This window comes from Telopea speciosissima, chromosome 10 (assembly GCF_018873765.1).
Source record: "Telopea speciosissima isolate NSW1024214 ecotype Mountain lineage chromosome 10, Tspe_v1, whole genome shotgun sequence".
Taxonomy (NCBI): Eukaryota; Viridiplantae; Streptophyta; class Magnoliopsida; order Proteales; family Proteaceae; genus Telopea; species Telopea speciosissima.
In genome coordinates this window covers 4,269,609-4,290,402 of record NC_057925.1, presented here as the reverse complement: position 1 = coordinate 4,290,402, position 20,794 = coordinate 4,269,609, and the positions used below count along the sequence as shown (strand labels likewise).

General features: G+C 38.7%; 3 protein-coding genes across 7 annotated transcripts; 1 reads left to right on the top strand and 2 right to left on the bottom strand.

The window, feature by feature from the left end:
• Positions 1-1,071: 1,071 nt before the first annotated feature.
• Positions 1,072-2,661, bottom strand: LOC122643899 (heterogeneous nuclear ribonucleoprotein F-like). Of its 2 annotated transcripts, none has more exons than XM_043837471.1 (2): positions 2,555-2,661; positions 1,072-2,052 (listed from the first exon to the last, which is right to left on the bottom strand). In XM_043837471.1, exons 1-2 carry the CDS (start codon positions 2,566-2,568, stop codon positions 1,293-1,295), a joined length of 774 nt encoding a protein of 257 aa, XP_043693406.1. In that variant the 5' UTR covers positions 2,569-2,661; the 3' UTR covers positions 1,072-1,292. The 2 variants fall into 2 exon arrangements, with proteins under 2 accessions (XP_043693406.1, XP_043693407.1); XM_043837472.1 differs by lacking the exon at positions 2,555-2,661 and having other exon boundaries at positions 1,072-1,828; positions 1,906-1,975.
• An 8,029-nt stretch (positions 2,662-10,690) lies between these two features.
• LOC122642941 (chaperonin-like RbcX protein 2, chloroplastic) lies at positions 10,691-13,240 on the top strand. Of its 3 annotated transcripts, XM_043836556.1 has the most exons (6): positions 10,695-10,962; positions 11,016-11,374; positions 12,140-12,231; positions 12,607-12,664; positions 12,746-12,811; positions 12,911-13,240. In XM_043836556.1, exons 2-6 carry the CDS (start codon positions 11,033-11,035, stop codon positions 13,031-13,033), a joined length of 681 nt encoding a protein of 226 aa, XP_043692491.1. In that variant the 5' UTR covers positions 10,695-10,962; positions 11,016-11,032; the 3' UTR covers positions 13,034-13,240. The 3 variants fall into 3 exon arrangements, with proteins under 3 accessions (XP_043692492.1, XP_043692491.1, XP_043692490.1); XM_043836557.1 differs by having other exon boundaries at positions 10,691-11,374; positions 12,746-12,805; positions 12,905-13,240; XM_043836555.1 differs by having other exon boundaries at positions 10,695-11,374.
• A 2,546-nt stretch (positions 13,241-15,786) lies between these two features.
• On the bottom strand, positions 15,787-17,002 carry LOC122642943. 2 transcript variants are annotated; one of them, XM_043836559.1, is made up of 2 exons: positions 16,749-17,002; positions 15,787-15,994 (listed from the first exon to the last, which is right to left on the bottom strand). In XM_043836559.1, the coding sequence occupies exons 1-2, from the start codon at positions 16,959-16,961 to the stop codon at positions 15,842-15,844; spliced, it is 366 nt and encodes a 121-aa protein (XP_043692494.1). In that variant the 5' UTR covers positions 16,962-17,002; the 3' UTR covers positions 15,787-15,841. The 2 variants fall into 2 exon arrangements, with proteins under 2 accessions (XP_043692494.1, XP_043692493.1); XM_043836558.1 differs by having other exon boundaries at positions 15,795-16,006; positions 16,749-16,993.
• Positions 17,003-20,794: the final 3,792 nt, after the last annotated feature.

Here is a 20,794-nt window from a genome sequence, read left to right as displayed (position 1 = left end):
CTCAGTGTGGTTGTGCTGCTGAGAAGACCATCAATTGAAGCTGCTGCTACACCTCTGCAACTCTTCTGACTGCAACCTTCTAATTCCAAAACATCTTCAAATCAACACCAACCCTGCTGGATTTTGAAACTCAGATTTCCCCTTCCATTGCCTCCACTCGATTGACACTTCCACCCCATCCCACTGCCTGAAACTTCCATAATTCCCATACTTTCTATTTTCATTCTCAACCTTCAATCTCCAATTTTAACCATCAGAATTGACCCAGAGTTGCAGACCAGACTTCATTCACCAAGCCTTACACCCGGTTGCTGCTGGAAGTCCAAAACAGCATTGTTTTCGAAGGTTTCTTCAAACCTTCTATTTTGTTAATCCTTTGATATCTCTATATCAGACCATCATAATTGAACCAACTTTGGAGACAAGCTTGTCCCTACTGTTCTCTACACTCGATCCAAGTGGGTGACCATCACTTGGCTGGTTTGATTATAAACCCTAAGTTTCTAATTCTGGTTCTGTTCCTGTTTAGATTTTTGTGGGTTTTTTGGGACTGGTATTCCAGTCTTACATTACCTTCCTTAATTGCCTATAGTACCATAAATACTCTTTTGATTTGCACATAATGAAAAGGGCCAGAACATTCCAGACAATCACAAGGGTAAAAGTTTATCATGGGTAGGCATGGTATCAGATTTAGCACAGGATCTTAAAGAACAACTACTAAGGAGAAATTTGAATTAGAATTTAGAATCTAAACGCAATTATCTACCTCCCTGTGTGAAATAAATACTTATTTGAAGCATTACAAACAAAAAGCAACACTCTCAATCTAGAAAATCTTTCCTTGAGGCAGCAAATGATGCACAAAAGAAAAGCAACTAATATTCCCAGAATAAATCAAATACAAAATAATCTATTATTCAATTCATCTCAGTGTACTCAAACATCAGATGTACAGAAACAACGAAAACTTTAGTAGGAAGTAGCCAATATTAAGAAATAGTCTCAACAAGCATGGCATATGTGAAGATATGCATAAGAGCTAAGGGGAATAAAAATGTAAACCATAAATGAACGAAACTACAAAAATATAATCTACGCTTTCCTGCAGAGAGAAGTTTCTTTCGTCCTGCTTTTAAATGTTAAAAATTCAACAATGACAACTACTGATGAGAGGCTTATTAGTGATTTAGTTCTAACTAAATAAAACTAGCAGAGTAAAAATAATTATAAAAAAAACACTGTTAAAAATTCAGAAATTGTAAAATCTACACAGCTGCTACAGGAATTCATCACCGTCCCCTTGAAACTGCTTCATCTAAGTCCTCTTGTGATGAAGGGAACAGCTCTATATAACGACTCCCGAGGGTCATCCTATCTTTCGCCATCGCAGCTTTTGAATCATCTGGACTCGCGAATTCAACAAATGCTTCACCTGTGGGCCTCCCATCCATATTGAGTGTGATATGAATAGAATCCTCTGAAAGCATGAAATCTTTAAAGAAATCCATAATATCATCTTTCCCAGCTGAAAATGGCAATCCTCTCAATCGCAAGACTCCAGTATGTTGGGCCGACTCGTTCCCATCATCAAGTGATCTTGCCCGAGCACTCCGACGGGGTGAACCACCACGAGCATCTGAAACTTCATTTGCTATGGCCTTGTAATATTCTTGTCTCTTACTCCTGAAAACTTCAATGTATCTCCTACCCATGTTCTGTCTGTTCCTCTGAATTGCAAAATCAACTTGAACAGGGAAACCCAAAACAACAAAGGCTTCCCCACTGAACCTGCCATTTTTGTGGACGAATAGAACATCAACAAGGTCTAGACCGTTGAAGAACTCAGTCACATCAGCTTCTGTGCAATCAAAGGGTAGCCCTCGGAGTCGAACAACTGGGAACGGTGGAGGCTGACCAATGTAAGCATACGGAGAAGCGTTATACATAAAACTCGAACTCCCAGAAGCCCCATAAAATGATTGAGGCTGATCAAGTATCCGCTGCCGTTTTGGACCCATTTCCCGCCCATCGCCACCATCCACGTATTTCCTTCAGTCCCCGAATACCCACAAAAGCAAAAGAAACCAGAACCCACCCGTCAATACTCTAATTGCAGACTCCCACCCATTAAGAAATTTCATTCGAAATATCAAAACTTATCCTCCTAGAGACCCCTCTTTTTTGTTTCAGACATATTCAAACAGAAATTTTGATAACCCAGGAAAACAGGAAACAGGGTTTTGAATTGTAAATCACAGTTAGACCTAGAAGAGACCAAAAATTTCATATCTAGAGAATCAAATAATGAGAACCCATATAGTAGATATAGGGAAAACCAAAAGAAACTTTGAATTTTTTTAGTGAAAGAGGTGGTAACATAAAAATAAATAAATCCCAAAGCAGAACGAACAAAGCCCATCATAGTACGACTGTTTGACATGTTGCCTGACGCATAGAAAAAACAAATAAACAGATTGGAACAAAGAGAAGGAAGCACCGAACTCTGAATCAGAAAGAAAATAGAAACCATAAAACTTCAAAACCCTCTTACCCTCTGTAGAACATTTTCCCTCAACGGTCCCCGATCCCCCTTTTGAGTTTTGGCCCTCGCTCTTGGTCTCTCTCTCTCTCTCTGTCTCGCTCTCCCTGAATCGATGAAGAGAATAGACCGATTATAAATAGCTGATCCGGACAAAAATAGAAATTGGCGGACTGTTTACGGTGAAACTAGTTTTGTCATATATATACTCCAACTGTAAATGTAATGTAGGGTTTCTACCCAAACCAAAAAAAAATGTAATGTAGGGTTTAGCATAGGAGGGCGTCGCGTATGTTTTGATGCATTTCTCTTCTTTTGCATGATTATAGATAACAACTCTGCAAGAGAATAGGGGGCGCATCAATGAGGTGCGAGGTAACGGTATCGTATAAGGAGGACATCAAGGTCATTTCATAGAGGTGCTAATGTGCCTTGCCTGACCTTATGACTTAAAGAAATTTTAAAAAAAATGTTTTGTGGGGGCGTAGGCTATAGTGTCACACCCAGATATAATGGGGACAAAATGACCACCCCATCTCCCATGAAATGTGGAAATCTAGTCTTCCAAATGTCAGCATGGGTGCTCTCATTGACTGTCGTGCAAACATGGCCCTTGCACTCCCCCACAGAGGAGCGCTCCTCCTAAAAAATTTATGCTTTACTTTTTGTTAACAACCCCCTCCCCTCAAAAAAATATTTGGTTTGGAGGGATCTATATGCCACTCACATGCATTATCATTTCAGAAGGCAAGTTAATGGATGCACAACAGAGAATGCCCTGCGATTCATAAATAGAGGACCCACATGATCCGAGAGAAGGTAAAGAGTCTCTGTTGGCATGTACTACTACATATTGACTATAAGTACATCCTTTTCCCTTACCTTCTATTCCCACTTTAAATTTCTTTAATATTTGAAGGGAAAAGTCTCTCTCATCCAACAATGTATTCTACACCTAGAGACTTTTTTTATTATTTTCTCTCCCCTTGAGAAAATAAATAAATAACTCAATATTTATGAGCGTGGGGATGATGTTGGTTCAGAGAACTCTTGTCCATATACAAATTTCCTAGTTATAGTGTCAGTCATCCTAATTAAAAGAGAGAGATCTCGGAGCTAATGCTATAAGGGAGCACATTAATCAAGGAGCGCTTTAGTGCCTAGTCAACAGATGCGGAATGGAGAGAAGAGAGGAGAAGAAAAAAGAGCTACTCCCCCCCCCCCCCAACCCCCTTAACAAATATAAATAGTATCATTAGTTTAGAAACAAATATCTTTCTACACAAAATCTAATGCTTACTCTTATAACAACTTTATTCATTGTGTTTCATTTAAAAAAAAAAACAAACACGAAAAAGGCTGGGCACTCCGCCAGTGTATCATAAGCTAGCGTCCATTGTGTCTCTCTCTCTTCCCCCATTGAAATGACCCCTCAACCATCTTGCATGATACCCCCACCCCACGTCCCCATTGGTGTTGCCCGCTAGTTTACTGTGCACAGGCAATGTGCCTATCCCTCTCCCAACAAAAAAAAAACCCTTTTGTGAGCGGAAGAAGTGTCGATCATGCTCCAACATTTACCACAAAACAAATATTACCAAAAAAGGAAGCACAAACCTATTAAGCAACATGGCAAAGTAATCAATTTTTATGAAAATAAAAGAAAATGCATTGAGATGTAAGAAAAAAAATAACCGTACAAGCATTCCCAAACATCATTTGGGACTCTCCACTTAATAGCTTAAGTTTTTAGATTGAATATTTAAAGAAAAACAAAAAATGTATTTAATAAACCAACAGCAATGGGCATGATAATTTGTTGTTGAGGGTGAACTTTAACTGTGCGCAATTGAACATAGTCCTCTTAGAGCTAAGATCATCAATTACTAATCATACTTGTACCTTTTTAGGAAGAAATCCTCTAGATGTTGCATTAAACCTTTTGATTCAGTATGAACAATTCTAACCACAAAGGCCTGAACTTTTTACCATTAGAAGAACTTCCCGAAGAGCCCAAGGTATTGATAGCAAAGCCAAAGAAAACCATCGTTGATAGTAGCAACAAATCTAGCTACTTTCAAAAGGTACACCTTTGGCAATTAGCACTATTAGTTAATTCCCATGCAAACAATCGCTTGGTTGGTTGGTTGATGACTTGCCAATTGGAGTGCATGCCTCCCAGGAGGTCAAGGAAAGATTTGCATAATTGTACCAGAAAAAAGCACCCTGGTAGTGGTTAGATCTTATAATTAAGACCCTCCACTTAGACTTTACATAACTGACCTATGAGCATAGAACTTATTGTTGTCACCATCATGGTCTGTCAAAACTTGTATACAAAGAATACAATTAACTGATCAAATATAAAAGTAGTTTTTAAAACCCTTAATATATAATTATTAATGAATAATGATATTTCAAATCTTTTTGTAAGTAATTTACAAATCATACCACCGGATCTAGAATTTAGTTCAAACTTGAACAGATAATTTATCACTTGATATTCTCATATACAACAGGAAGTGGATTTCTTATCGAGCATCTATTTTGTTCACATGAAAATTCCATGAATCCAGCTCATAGAAATATAGCATGTCGGTATCAACCATTAGTATACCAAAACACGTATATTACCTAAATGCAATAATAAAGACCTCTCAGGTGTGGGGCCCAATTGCAAGCATTTATTAAGAATCATGTTCTTTATACAATGGACGATAATTTATTCAAATATTCTCACGTGATCCAGGTCAATATGCGCAAATATGTATACTCATACTTATGTTTGGATTCACACTTTCCGACACTACATAATGTGACAACCATACAAAAAAAAAAACCATTCTATCCATAGTTGTGAACAATTTAAGATAAAATTCTTAGAATAATCAACAACCCAAATAATATCATACAAATTATAATATTTAGCTATTAAATTGTGTTTGATTGACACACTTAATCAACACTATCTACACAACCAGACCAACTCACAAGACCAGTCTTTACTCCTAGTGCCAAAATGTGACATGTCTCACAAAAAAGGATCAGAGCCTAGCCATCCACCTTTTGGTTCAAGTGTAAGCAATGTCTCATCCTTCATAAATTTGGGTCGGAGCACTTGTCACAAAGGTATTAAAGCTTGGGATCCTATTTTTATGGGCCACTAGTCTAGACCGATTGATCCAGCCTGATTAGGTCCCATTTTGAGTGAAATATATGGTTCCTCCTACACACTTGTGCTTGGAACTTTTTCCCACAAGTGTTCATTTTAATCGCTAACAACTATAAGGTCGCAGATTAGAAAAATTTGTGGATGGGTAGACCCCTAGATCTCTTATTACAAGTTAAGTTTCAGTCCTATTGCAGTTTGCCACATGTCCAAATGTAAATTTTAAAAATTTAGGATTATGAGAGATAAATAGGCATACATGTGAGATGCATTTATAAAGAGGCCATAGTGTAGTTGAAGTATCATAAGCATGCATGGACATATATGAATATACATCGACATATGATAGATGACATTTAGTGAATTTGTACACAACTCTGTTTGTCTATCCAACCAACTACCCACTAGGCAAAAATAATAACGGGTGTGTGGGAATAAATTTTTACTATGGGTGTTAATAAGGAACCAAGTTCCTCATATTATGGAGGAGAAATAATGCATGAATTATAGGAAGTGATTCTTTGTCCAGGAGCACGGTTTTTTTAAAAAGTTTTTTTGGGAGGAGGGGCAGGGGGCGGGGGTAATGTGAAATCTATTGAGACTCGGGTGTAAAACACCTGGTTGTTGGATTACGTAGCTCATTCAACCAGGGATTGGAAATCGGTCAAACTGTCACACATCTCATAGACAGGGCATTTCGGGCTAAGGAATCAACAACTAAATTCAATTCCCTAGTAATATAAGAAAATTTAGAAGGCAAAAAGTATGTTGAAATGTGAAGGATATCTGAAATCACTAGCTGTCAAGAGAGGGGGGCTATTCTTTTCGACTCCTTGATGAAACCAATGTTCTCTTTACTATCTGATTCCACCTCGAGATAATCCAAGCCCAGTGCCACTGCTTCAAGTTGCTAAGGCCTCACCCTCACTAATAAATATCCTACTGGGAAATGCCAGATTTCGCAAACACCGGAATGCCTTTATGGTCCCTAAAACAGATACCCATTCCAAGGGATGGACCATCTAGGAATTTTGAAGCGTCACAGTTAAATTCCAAGAACAGTGGGACTGGGCATTTCCCAAGATTTCCTAGCAAAGGGGAGGGGGGTGGGGGGGGGGGGTTGGGATCTTGGACCTGGGCTTTATGTGGAGGGTGGTGTTGAGCTTGGAGAAAATCTGTTTGGGCCTTCAAAGCTGAGTGGATAACATCTTGCGGTGACAAGTCATGCCTCCCAAAAACCAAATTGTTTCTAGTTTTCCACAATGACCAATCCACGAAATTATAGAAGCCAATAGCCATCATTTTTCCTTTTTATCCAGACCAGATAAACCATTCCAGCTTTTAATCCAATCCGAGAGAGAGTTGTGGTAGCCATCTTCTTGGATTTTCAATCAAAGTGGACAACCTAGGGGTGTCAATTGGTCTAGTTGCTTAACCGTTCCCGCCTAAGGGGTCATGACCATAATCAGATCAATAAGCTAATCGATTTCGAACCTGAGATCCAGGACCATTAACTAATGGGTGGGTTGGTTCCGGTTCCTAAACAGTTCCAAGAAGTCCAAAAAAAAATAAAAAAATCTCTAACACATGCTACATATAATCAATATATTATAATAAAATATTAATTTCATTCAAATGAGATATGCAACCCACTATCGTTTTTTTTTCTTTCTCAAATCATGAAACTAATCCATATTACCTCTTATTTTATATTCAATTAATCATTAGGAATGCCATCACCCTCATAAGTTAGGATTATTTTAAGGTATGGTCTTAATTAAGTTAGCATTACCAAATGGACCTTTAAATTAACAGTCAAGGTAAAATAATATATGATATGACTAGGGGTGTCAATTCTAGGCCTGGCCCGCCGGGCCCGACTGAGCTCGGCCATTTTAGTAATCAGGCGGTCCCGGTGTGGGGTCCTAGCCTGTCGGGCGCTCGACCGGACCAACTGATTCCAGGCCCAACCTAGACCGTCCGGTTATAGCCTGACCCTTTAACTTATAAACTTTCCCTCCCCTTCCCTTCAAATTTCCTTCTTTTTTTTTTGTTTGTTTCTTTGTTGGTCTTTGACGTTTATTGGTTAGATGTGCTTCTATTTGGTGTTGTGCTGCTGTTTTAGTTGGGATAAGCTTTATTTGACTTTGACTTGAGGTGTACCGTGACTGCCCAACGATGTGATGGTTTGAACTTAAAATTTTGGTTGCATGTCAATTAGTAAGCCCACACTGTTTAGAGACCGTTTAGAGTTAAATGGCTCATTAGCCCGTTTTGGACCCGGTTTAGGCACGTTTAGCCCGAATAAGGTTGCCCTGATTAAAGACCGAATACCAACCGACCGAAATGAAACTGTACCATACCCGTCCAAGGCAAGCCCAAATGCCTAAATGGTCAGACACGGTGCAGTCTGTAAAATTGGTGAGGCCCAGCTAGGCCCGACCGAACCCGACTGGTTAACACCCCTAGATATGACACAAGTGGTACCAGTCAAAATGAAAGACTAAAAAACGGGTTTGACCTAGCTCTTATGACTTTAAATCTTAAGAATTATATAATATATAGGGTTAGGATGTGAATTTGTTCCGATTTCATCGGTTTTGGAACTGTTGGGAGACCAATAATTTAATTGGTATATCAGGAACTGGACCAATAACTTATCAATTGATCCAAAACCTGACCAATAAGCTATTGGGTGGGTTGGTTCCCGATCTCGGCCCGAAATTGAAACGCTTAGGACAACTGAATCAAACAATTTTGGCAAATGGGCATTGAATCAAAACGTGCTCCACAATCTCAACCATCTCGCCACAGCGCAAGCATTGTGGATCGATCAAAAAATTTCGATGAGCACATCCCTCACCGGTTGCCACCATTTGCACACGCACTCCAGAAGAATGATCGATTTTTGGAGTAGGTGTAGTGGTTCCAGATCAATTTCAATACTAAGGAAGGGGGTACCAGCCCACTTACTCACATTTGAGGAGGATGGAGCTTCATTCATTCTTGTGTCTCTAAGATTACTTTAGAGGTGGTAAGCCGTCTTCACTGAGAACTTTCTATTCTTGTGTCACTCGCTGATCTTAGTTGGGAAGAGGGACTTGAATGTTGAGAATCGCTACCCTTTCCATTGGGCTGAATAGAGTTTCCAGTAGGTCCACTTTCCATGTCCATCTTTCTTCTCTCACTTTCCGGGCCTTCTAAACAAGGCTGAACTCTTCCGAGAGCATGGTTTATGCCAATGCTCCTTATGTGTATCTCTCTCCTCCCCCAAACAATGGGCATGGATGTAATTTTAAAGGGGGAGAAGAGAGATAAACACATGAGAGCGCTAGTGTAGGCCATGCTTCTACGGTAGCACTTCTAAACATAATTTCTTTCCCCATGATTATTGGAGTTATGAGTACCAAATCTATTGGATTCTCAGTCGTACGAGTTCCCCATCCATGTGGACTAGTAGACCAGACTAACTTTACAAGTTGGTCATTGAAGATAATGGATTTAAATAAAGATATCATACTATTGGACCATGTAATCGATCCCATTTAGTTGGAATAAGATTATGATTATTGTTGTATCGATAGTATTAGACTGAATCAGATGATTTTGTTTTAAAAGTATTTGAACAGTTTCACCCTTGATACCTACTATTAGTCTATTCCAAATCTCATATCAATCAAAACACAATATTGGCACCGATCTATACGATACTGTGTTTTGAAACCGTTTATGAAGACACGGACCAGATTATTTGACTAATTAATTATGCCAAATGTGCCAACCCTCAATACCTAAACCACAAATTCAAAATCAGCAGCCATTACCATTTTGGAAAAATTTTCATTAATTCCTTACCATGTGCTTTCCATGTCTTTTGTTTCCCTTCGAGATCGACAACTCATACGTAGCTTGTCGGAGCTTAACGCACATGTGTTATGTGTAGTGTTCAAATGTTTCCCTTCGAGATCGATAACTCAAACGTTTTTTTTTATTGATACAATCGATAACTCAAACGTAGATTTTTAAAAATAAATTAAAAAAAAAAAAAAAACTAGTCTAGTAGATCTCTCTTAAGGTCTATTAGATACTTGGTCTCTAATGAAATTCATATCCGGTCCATCAAATTGTAACCATCGCTAGTGTTTTTAGTTCTTTGTCCCCTATTTAGGTTTGTCAAAATCTAACCGGTTGGATCGATTGGAACCAATCAAATAAAATTGGATCAAATCGGATTTAGGGTTTTAGAGATTGGTCAAAAAGTCAAATCGATCAACATTGAAGAGCGAATTGAAACCAAAACGAGCCAGATAGAAAACCATTAAGGAAAAAACATGTTTTGAAAGCAATAAATAGTAACTCACTAAGGGAAAATCATCTCCTCCAATTTCTTGCCCGACAAGTTCCCTAGTTCCTCTACGAAGGGAGGTGGACACCACTCGGACAGAGTGTTTGGACAAGGGTAGGGTAGTCATTGTACCCCCCTTGTTAGGGGGATTGAGGGAACTTGGTCGGGCAGGGAGGGGATAAAGAGTAAACTGACAAAACCTGGATCCAAATTGGATTGAACCAAACTTCAGTTAGGTCCAATATTAAATCGAAACCGATCCAAACAGACCAGAGCGAACCGACGGATTGAACGCTGTGATTTATTAGTCCTTTGTGCCTTCATTTTGCATACCGTAACAATGGTATGAAAACTAATACCCGAGACATTGCTTGCCGTCTTCGAAGTCGGAATTCTGAACTGAATCTTTTCCCACGTACCTAACAAAAAGGTTCATGACTGTTAGAATCTCTTACACGACTGTTGCAGCCAATAAAGTTCTGACACGTGGAAAAAGACACCAAACTGGAAAAACCGCCCAGGACAGGTGGGGTGGCCAGGTGCGTAGCACGCCACCACAACCTTTGAAGCCTCTTTTGGAGCTGAGTAATTAGATTTCTATTTAACCTGTAAATTCTGAAGGTTTCCACAGGAGAGATTTGGACCTCAAAAAAAGCGTCTGGTCACTGGTGAGGGTTGAGAGATCCTCATTCCTCAAAACCCTTTGCTCTTTTCTTCTTATTTCTAACCCTAATAAACCTTTTCCTGTAGAGGATTCCAGTCAAGGGCACAGTCTCTTATTCTTTCCATCTTTATTCCATGAATCTTTGATTGTAACCGTTATTCTAGCAGATACCCACTACTGGTTTTGCAAATTTCCTTGGTGGGTATCTCTTATTTCGATCTGAATTGAAGTATTGAAGAAGATAGATCAGTTTCTCTCTCTCTCTCTCTCTCTCTCTCTTGAAGAAACTTGTTGGGTTCAGTGGTTGAAAGGATGGTGGGAGCTGTGTCCATTGTGGGTTCGGCAGTTGTCGACTCGCATACCTGCCCATGTCTCTGTTTGGATGCTCTTTCATTATCTAGTATGAATTTTAAGAGTACAAGTGATCTTGGGTTGTCTAGAAATTTAATGGTTAGGAAACAATTGAAAAGGAATGGAGCGTTGGAACTAAGCAGCTCATTTGTGGATGCTTGGCATGAGTGGCGTCTCTCAGCGAAAGTACTTTCAGGATTTGTGAATGGCCAGCATTCAAGGAAACAGAACAAGGGCCGGAGTCTTGTTATCGTTGATGAACTTGCAGGACAATATGAAGATAGCTTTGAGGATGTTAAAACGGTGAGAGAATTGATCTAGCCAAAATCATTTTTATTTAAAATTTTGTTGATTAATTTCAGGTTTTGAAGCTTATGGTGATCTTTCTTTTTAATGTGAAATTTCTGGGCTGCATGCCCTAATGTTTGAATAACTTAATTTTGAAGCATCCTTTGTGGAATATGTATTAGTTTATGTCATTCTAGTGCCCTTTGCAGAGTATATTTTCCTTCACATTAAGAGGTTGTGCAAAATAACAATTGATCATTGATTTGGAAAAATGCAAACCTAGTCTTGCACTATATTTACTTGAAGATGTATAGAATACCAAATGTTTCAGGAAATATTAGACCCCCCAGACATTCTAATTCAAGTGATGTACCATGCTTAAGATGTTTAATGTGATTCAGATACATGTCTATCTTGTAAACGCAATGAAACCGCGCGCATCCAGACCATCTGGGTGATGCTGTAAACAAATTACTAATCTTGCCTTAATTCCTATCTGGTCTTGAGAGAGGTTTTCATTCATTTTAGCTTCTGTTTTATGTGCCAAGTAACATTTCTTTATTCTGCATACTGAAACTTCTCTCATCATATGAGAGTATGCTTGAAATAATTCCCTGCCAATCATTTTTCCTAATGTTACTACAAGTTTGGTAGTTTTCTGAGTGCTTAGTTGCATGACAGCTCACTAAGTGGAACCTATTTATTTTATTTTCAGAACAGAGTAAGGTATTATAATCTTCCACACTACTTTTTCCTGATCCAAGATCTCTTCACTTGCAGCAAATACTCAACTATTTTACATTCAAAGCTGTAAGGACTGTTCTTACCCAGCTTTACGAGATGAATCCGACAGATTACCGGTGGTTTTATGAGTAAGTGGATTGATTATAATTTTCACCAGCCATCCTCTGTGGCAAGGCATTAAGCTCTAATTTTGCTTTCTGATTATCTCGTCCTCTTTCTATTTTTGCCATGCTTATAACATTTTCGGAGCCCTGGGGACTTGACTTGTGTCCTATAAGCACTAAGATTGTTAAAGATGTAACAATTAAAAGAGTTTAATAGTTGCATTGCACTCATTTCTTTAACTGTGATTTTCCTTGTTCAACAATTAGATGGTTAATATGCTTCAATGAACATCATCATTCACATTATTTCAACCTTGGCTTGCATATGTGGTACCAATCATGTGATCTTTGTGTTATTTTCTATTTTCTTTTAATTCTATTCTCTTCTCTTCTCTACAGTTTTGTAGCAACAAATCAACCAGGAGATGGAAAGCGTTTCATTCGTACCCTTGGGAAGGTAGAAATCAGCAAAATGCATTATAGCGACTCTATGTTTTAATGGTTTAGAATGTTCACTTCAAATACCTATTATTGTCAGGAGAAGCAAGATCTTGCTGAAAGAGTGATGGTAACTCGGCTTCACCTTTATGGTAAATGGGTCAAGGTATGCACAAAACCATGCTGTTTGCCTCAAGAGCTCTGCTTTGATATTGAGCTTGAAAATAATGTGTTCCAATTTTCATGGCTGTTGATGATGATACAGAAATGTGATCATGCTGCAATATATCAAGAAATTTCTGATCAGAATTTGGAGTTGATGCGTGAGCGACTCATCGAAACTGTTATATGGCCATCTGACGACTCAAACACAGAAAAGATTGGCTGATGGGTTAACCCTTGATCATGGCTTTGATGAACTGTTCTTGATTGGTTGTTTTTAATGTATCAACATATCCTTTCTCTATGTTCGACCAGTTAGGTCCCTAAAGGCTTCCATGCATTTAAATTTTTTTTTCCACAACCAAAAGAAATGTTGTAATCTGTACTCTTGCATGTGTATATACATATTGATAGCAATTCAGTTTGGAATTCACACACTATGGTGGGAACAGATCTTGGTGTCTATTTTTCCGGTTTTTAAACAGGGGATTGCTTTTCTTGTAGTAAATATTGCCAATGACGCAGTTCATACACCATGGCTCATAGGAATGTTTGATTGAGACAAGAACTGACCACAAGATTAGTATGGTAAAGTTGATAGTTGGAACTTTTAGGTTGGAATTATATGCATCTTCAACCTCTCTACGAAAGCAGGGGTAAGTAAGGCTGCGTACATTATGACCCTCCCCAGACCCCGCAGTGGCGGGAGAGCCTTGTGCACTGGGTACGCCCTAATGAAAGCAACCTGATCTAACCTAAATCCATAGGAAAACACTTGCAGCTGGTACTATAAATATTTGTTCATTGTGCTGTGAACGACATTGTCATAAACTGCGGATACTGTATTTTCTCAGGAAGCTCATTCCCATCAATTTCTGTATCTTGCAAGCAGAAATCTCCTACTGAGGCAATTATTCCACTTGAAAATCTTAGTTGAGCTTGTCAACATGGTTATTTAAATTTTGTGAGTTGGTGTCTTGCTGAAACAATGATGAACTAGCTTAAGCATAGAGGCATGGACTTGATGCAGTTCGTGATGAAAGGACTGCTGATAAAGAAATGGCTGAAAACTCCATCTGAACATGGAACCAGAATGGTTTTAATGCAATATGTGAATCTTAAAACCGTTGCACTAATAGCCATTCGACCATTCCTTGTGAATCTGTCCAAATCTCTATGTGCTTGCTTCCTACCTGCACTGTTCCATCAATCTCTTGTTGTAGTCCCCTGATCTCTGCATCTTGTGGGTTTCTTGCATATCCATAATCCATAATAGTTGAAACAAATTGATGATTGTTAATGATAATAAATGCTGCTGAGGATCTAAACTGCGATCATTGCTAATAAGTGAATGACCACTAGTAACATAAACCACAAAGAAGAGTGCATTTTTTTTATTTTTATTTTGTTGTACTGAATTGGTTGGACAAGAAAGTATGCAAAAATGAAGCAAAGAATCAGCCCTCAAAAAATATGTATGGAGCCATAATGTTCCTGCAATCTAAATATGCTTGGAAAAATTGCAAGATAGATACCGTCACATTCACTTTCCTCTCTACAGAAAGCGCATCTATCATCAATATTCATAAATTTTGCAAGTTTCAGATGTGTTGTTATGTGTTGTTAAGCCACTAAGGAAGAACTTTTCTTAGCGACATTTGGAACTTTGGATGGACCTTCATTTGCTACAATGACTTCTAAATTTGGGGTCTCTTGAATAGGTGAGCTAAGATATGATGTAGTTTAGAAGAACCAGAAATCAAGCAGCAATCCAGGCTTAGTATTTTTGGGGAGTGCACAAGGCTCCCGCCCCTACGAGATCTGGGGAGGGTCATAATGTACGCAGCCTTACCCCTGCTTTCGCAGAGAGGCTGTTTCCAGACTCGAACCCTTGACCACTTGGTCACAATTAAACAGCCTTTACCGTTGCACCAAGACCCACCCTCTAAATATGAGGGATTTGAGTCCTACACAGAATTAGGATTTAGATTATGTTTTGTAAAGTTTAATAATAATTTTTACTTTTTGAAGACGACTTGGGTTGTAAAAGATTTCTCTTTCTATGCATGGGTAACTTATTTTTGCTTATTTTATTGAAGTTATAAATAAGAGTAGGGAATTATACTACCACTACACCAGCGATTGGAGAAACAATTTAACCTTGAGCTTCTGAGTTCTGTGTGAGAGAGAGAGAGAGAGAGAGAGAGCATGTGGGATTCAGAATTACTCTATTGTGGGATATAGTCAGGGAACCTTGGTAAGATGCCAAGGCTTGAGTTGATGAGGTTCATTCTCCACGGTTAGGTGAGAGGCCTAACATATCCTTTCTTCTGTTTTGTTTTAATTTCCTACAATACAAACCTGCAAGTAAGTTCCTTGTGGGTTGTGAAACTATTTACTTTGATTGATCCCTACTTACACGTATTGAATATGAATTTGAAGACGGGTCCTACAGTAATACTGATTTAAACGTAAGAAAATTAAAGACTAAGAAGAGTAGAAGAAAGGATAGTTGCTGACCTGTCAAGTCTCAACCCTAATTCTCATCAACAAAACGGTAAAGATGTCAACGGATAGTATATTATCTGAATCCGTTCGAAAACTAATAGAATATTATTTGAATCCATCCGAATATAATCGGATACAAATATGACAATGCCACTATCTGACCGAATTCGATCCGTTTACATCCTTAATTGCAGTGTTATTGCAAAGATTGAAACCAACCTCAAGTATAGGATTAGGCCTCCTAATCCATCATAAAAAGAATAAGAAGACAATTTCACACAACATAAATATACCCACAATATAACTTATTACATAAATTTGGAGACTTACCTTACATATAAATTTCCTTATTACACCCAACACCACCAAAACCAAAATCTAGAGTTTTGTGATTAGGGCTAACTGGAACATCTAAAATTATTATCTACACCATTCTTTTGTCCTTTACAAATTAAGTACAATAGCCCATCTACAAAAGAAACAAAAAGCTAAAACCCAAGCTAAGAAATGGTGTATCAGAGCTTATTCAGTCATCGGTTTTGCTGTCTTTCATTTTGGGTTGTCCTCCCACACATGACTTAACAAGCTGCTTCAATCCTTTCCTCTTCTTCTTGTGGTTGGGACTTCTACTCTCCTCCACTTCGACTCTCTTTTTCTCTGCCACTATTTCTTCCTCCATCTGCAAACACAACTGTTGCACATCATCATTAGCAGCCATTAATTTGAGTGGCCTAAGAATTTCCCCAAGTTGATATTGATAAGGGACCATAAAGGACCTATAGTTTAAATACTAGCCAATTAGTCCAAAACAGTTGGGTTCGACCCAGTTGACATGATCTAGGGGTGTCAAAGTTGGGACTGAACCGTGTAAACCGGTCCAAACCAAACCAAAATAGTCTGCTTCGAACGATCCGAAGTCTTATTGGGCTGGTTTCGAGTTTGGAGATTACGACTCTAAAATTGAACCAAAAACCGACTCAAAACTCAGACCGAAACCGAAACCAAACGACCTGAAACCCACTAAAAAGCATATATGTATATACGGGCGTTCTTCTCTATGCCGCAGCGCAACCTGCTCCAGGCAGGTAGGGATGGGTGCAATGACCACCATGCCCCCTATACAGGGGGCCAAGAACATTCTCCCATATATGTTTTTCTAATTTTATATAATAAATATATATGGTAGAATGAATCCAAACCGTACCAAAACCAAAAGCGACCCGATAACAAACCAATGTAACCCCGAAACCAATCCGGTTTCGGGTTTACCATTCCCACATCAAAACCAATTTAAAACGAACCAAAACCGGCCCAAACCGACTGATTTACACCCCTCATGATCAAACCGTTTAGGAACAAAAGACCTTACCAACTGGGCTAGCTTTGGTTATGTTACTTATGTAGGTAAACAGTAAACTAGGGTTCTGGGTTACCTGTAACAAACGGTTCTCCACATGGACGAGGCGTTCAATGAGACTACCCTTAACCTCCGTCTCCATCACGACGACGTTGATCGGACGGCAATGCTTCTCCAGGCTCTTAGGAGAGAAATCAGCAGACGAGATTCCTCCTTCGCTCGTCAGGGCCCCACTCGACGTCGTCGAGGCGTATGAACTCTTTGCTGATGAAGATCTGATGTTGCACATTTTGATTCCCTCCAAGTGCCTCAACTGGAAAAAAAAAAAAAAACCAGAAAAGGGCAGAAGAGTCATTCCATGTCACAGTTAATACTTCTTAGATAGAGAAGAGAAGTAGCTCCTCCTGGGACAAGATAAGACCGTGCGCCCTGAAGGCGCACGTTAGAGCTGAAGCAGAAGGGAAAGTGATCGGTGGTGCCATTACCATGGTATCAAGCCGGTCCAGTCGAGAGAGAATGGGTTCTTCTGTGGAAACCATAGTTGCCTTTAGCTTCACTTTCTCGGGAAATTTCTTCTCTGTTTTTTTCTTTCCTAGTTTTTCTCTTTTTCCCTTTCACTTTTTGGCGGGAGAAATGGAGTGAGTTTGGAGAGGAGGAAAGGACTTCTAAGTTCTAAGAATGGGTTTTGAAGCGGCGAGGTTATATGCTGTTGTTCAAAGTCATAGTGATACGTGTTTAATATACAGGCCACCTGTCAGACTACATGGTACACGTGGCGTACATTTCGAGGGTTATCTATTAATTTGGATGAGATGACGTGGTTGAGCTTCTTCTTTTGACACGTCATCAATCGCATGCAATCTGGGGACGAGAGTCACGAGACACGAAGGATAGTGGCCGGTGGAGTTGATTAGCATTTAATTTGGCAGAGCCCGCACCACATGATCTCTTGTAAAATGGGTCCCGCTTATCTCCTAGCTGATCTGAGACGGATCGGATCCGATGAAAACGGGGCGGGTCAAATCCGTTATTTAGCATTAAAAAATCACATGACGCCATTCGCAGTTGCCAAATGGCATTTTATAATTGATCATGCACTGAGACTCCACCATCTACTATTGCATCTGTCTATAAATTTTAGCTCAATCCAAGTTGTACATTTGGCAGAAATGGGAAAATAAAATATTACAAAATTGAAATCCAATGAAAGATTAGGAGGTCCAGTTTGATAAATCGATATCGGATTGGCCGATTTGTATCAGTATTGGTGGAAACCAATACCAATTTCTGATCGATCCCATATCGATGGATCAGTATGGTAGGGATAAAAATATAAAAGAATAGAGTTTTTTTTTGTTTTGAAGAAAATAGGATGAATCCAAACTGGTACGATCGATCAGGATCGGTATCGACAGAGACCGATACCGATACCAATACCACTTACTAAAACCTTAGTATGGACTTGATTTGGGTTTCTTTTCTTCATAATATATTAGTTGTTTTCTTAGTAGTTGAAGAGAGAATCTTTTCATCTATGGTGATTTGATGTAAATAGCCTTGTCCTTGTTTTGCGGAGAGGTTATTTCCATGTTTCGAATCTACAACTTGATGGTTGTAATAGTGTAACTTAACCGTTGTGCCAAGACTCACCCACTTATTTCTACCCATGATGTGAGCACAAATATTTTTTGGTCTACCCATCTAACATGCCCCATGAGACTTTAACTATGGGTATTAGAGAGTGAACATGATAGTTTGGGGAGGGGGAGGGATCACAAATTCACAACACCATCCTAGGGTTCACAAACCCCTAATCAAATTCAAATATTAATTATTAATCCCTTATGCAATCAGTGTAGCTACATGACAAAAAATTAGGTTAATATTATATCTTAGATCAGCATCCCTTTAATCAGCACCCTTCAACCGAAAAGGTATGGATCAACACTCCCTTTGTTTCCCGTTTTGTCTCATGTTAATATTATATCTCAGATCTAAAACTCAAAACGGGCACCAGTGTGTAATCCTCAACAATATTGAAACAGGGGATGGGTGAAGAAGATCTGAATGTATATGGGTAGTTTGGTTCCATAAATTGCTTGTATGTATGCTTTCTCTTCATAGTCTCTCTAATAAATGACTAAAATCTGTCTTTTTTTTTTATTATTTTATTTTGAAGCAGCCGTAACTGTATATTTTCTTCCTGCTGGGAATTGGACCAAGTCTCCTGCTGGTAGTTCAATTTTTGTGGATCCTTGCAATCAAACGGAGCCTTTAAGGGCGAGGTCTTGTGAAATTTGTATAAACATGATCCCGAACCTTCACTATGAAGATCAGAATTTATGGATTATTTAAGGGTTCACTGTTCACAGCAAATGACTTGTTTTGTTCTCTTTTTAGAATTTTAGATTTAATGAAAGGATCCATCTGTTTATTTCAACTGATTCATGAACTTTGATTGCTCTATTTCACTAGAACCACAAGAACACAGGCACAATGAGTAAATCCAATAAATTTGATTCATCCATCCATGTAACTTGTTTCTTTCTTCCTTTCTTTTTCAGCCCATTCAAAGCCATTGTTGATCCTTATTGCAGGGGTGAAGGAGAGAACCACTTTCTTTGTTTCTTTGTTTCTTTGTTTCAAAACTAAAATTCCTATAAACTTTGGTATTTTTAGTTTGGAAGTAACTAACTCAATCCCTTACACCGGAGATTTACCTAGAAAAGAAAATAAGCTAGTCTGTCAATCTCTCTCACTTCATTCTTCCATACCTGGATAGACCTTGTTAGATCTTTTCTCCTGAGACCCAACTGCCAACCCATATCCTTCCTTCCCTTCTGCAGTTTTTGTAAGTTGAAAGTACACTTAAAAGGGTAGTTTGGTTCCATAAATTGTTTGTATGTATGTGAGTTTGTATTTGTTTTCTGTCCTCTTATAAGTATATATTGGATATTTTATCAAGTTGAGACTCAGTTCAATTAAACCACAAATATACTCTCTTCCCATAATGAGCTGCTTCGGCAAGTTCTAGATATATTCTCTTCCCATAAATGCCTGCCTATTCATTTGCACGGCTTCATTACAAATATGAACAGGTCTTCAAGAGGCCATTTCACACCTTAAAATTGCAGCATCGACCTTACTTTGATGTAACAAAATTGCTTGACAGTTCAATTAAACCATAAATATACTGCTCACGCACTGCATGTGTGATAACTTGCAAACCAAAGAGATGTAATAAAGGAATTGTTTCAACACAAACCTGACAAACATTGGTCATCTTGGACTTCTACTAGCAGTTACAGATTATGTTGAATAATGTAATTTACTAACGATGGATTACACCTAATGGTGTAAATATGCACAGGGAGTGAACAATTGATCTATGCTTGATAAGCTTCAATAGTAATAGTTTCAGATGTAGAGTACCATGCTTGGGGGGAGGTGTTTTTGTTTCACTTGTAATTCCAGAGGGCACAACTCCTGCTGTTTCACGACCACTATTACTTCAAGTAGGACCTTTTAATTTCTGTTGTAATAAGTTTAGGACATTTATAACTTTTGTTGTTTCTTAACTAATTTTTTGTTAGATAAATATTTTTGTTTTCCACACTGTAGGATCAGCTTTTGATTCATAGACTCTCGAAGAACAATGGCAATGTCTGGGGTCCCAAGGAGGGAGGGGAGTTGAGAGTTCATGAAAATGTGGAGGAACTTGCCACCGATTTGGCCGACTATATAGCTGAATTATGTGAGATATCAATGAAAGAGAGGGGGTTCTTTGCCATTGACTTATCTGCTGGTTCTCTAATCAACTTGATGGGGGGTAAAAACGTTTTCCCTTTCCACAGCTTCGTTGAGTGATTTCTTTTGGTGTTTCTTGGGCCACTAAAATCCATTCATTGCAAATTAATTCAAAAAAAGAATGGAGAATATAATTTGGTTTAATCTGTTGTGTTAATTCATTGACAACTTGATGGGTTTTTAGCTCAAATTGGTAGAGCACTTGGAACATGAGCATGTTCCAAGAGGATGGTGGTTCGAGTCTACCAAGGCCCACTTTATTCAATTGTTCATAACATAGTCAGTTATGCTACTAATCCATACAAGAACCCAATT

Bases quoted from the DNA above. Each gene is read 5' to 3' on its own strand.
- LOC122642941 (XM_043836557.1), top strand. From the start codon at position 11,033: ATGGTGGGAGCTGTGTCCATTGTGGGTTCGGCAGTTGTCGACTCGCAT. The intron at 11,375-12,139 runs GTGAGAGAATTG...CTTCACTTGCAG, and splicing joins GCTTTGAGGATGTTAAAACG to CAAATACTCAACTATTTTAC. The intron at 12,232-12,606 runs GTAAGTGGATTG...TCTTCTCTACAG, and splicing joins GATTACCGGTGGTTTTATGA to TTTTGTAGCAACAAATCAAC.
- LOC122642943 (XM_043836558.1), bottom strand. From the start codon at position 16,961: ATGTGCAACATCAGATCTTCATCAGCAAAGAGTTCATACGCCTCGACG. The intron at 16,007-16,748 runs GTAACCCAGAAC...GATGTGCAACAG, and splicing joins TGGAGAACCGTTTGTTACAG to TTGTGTTTGCAGATGGAGGA.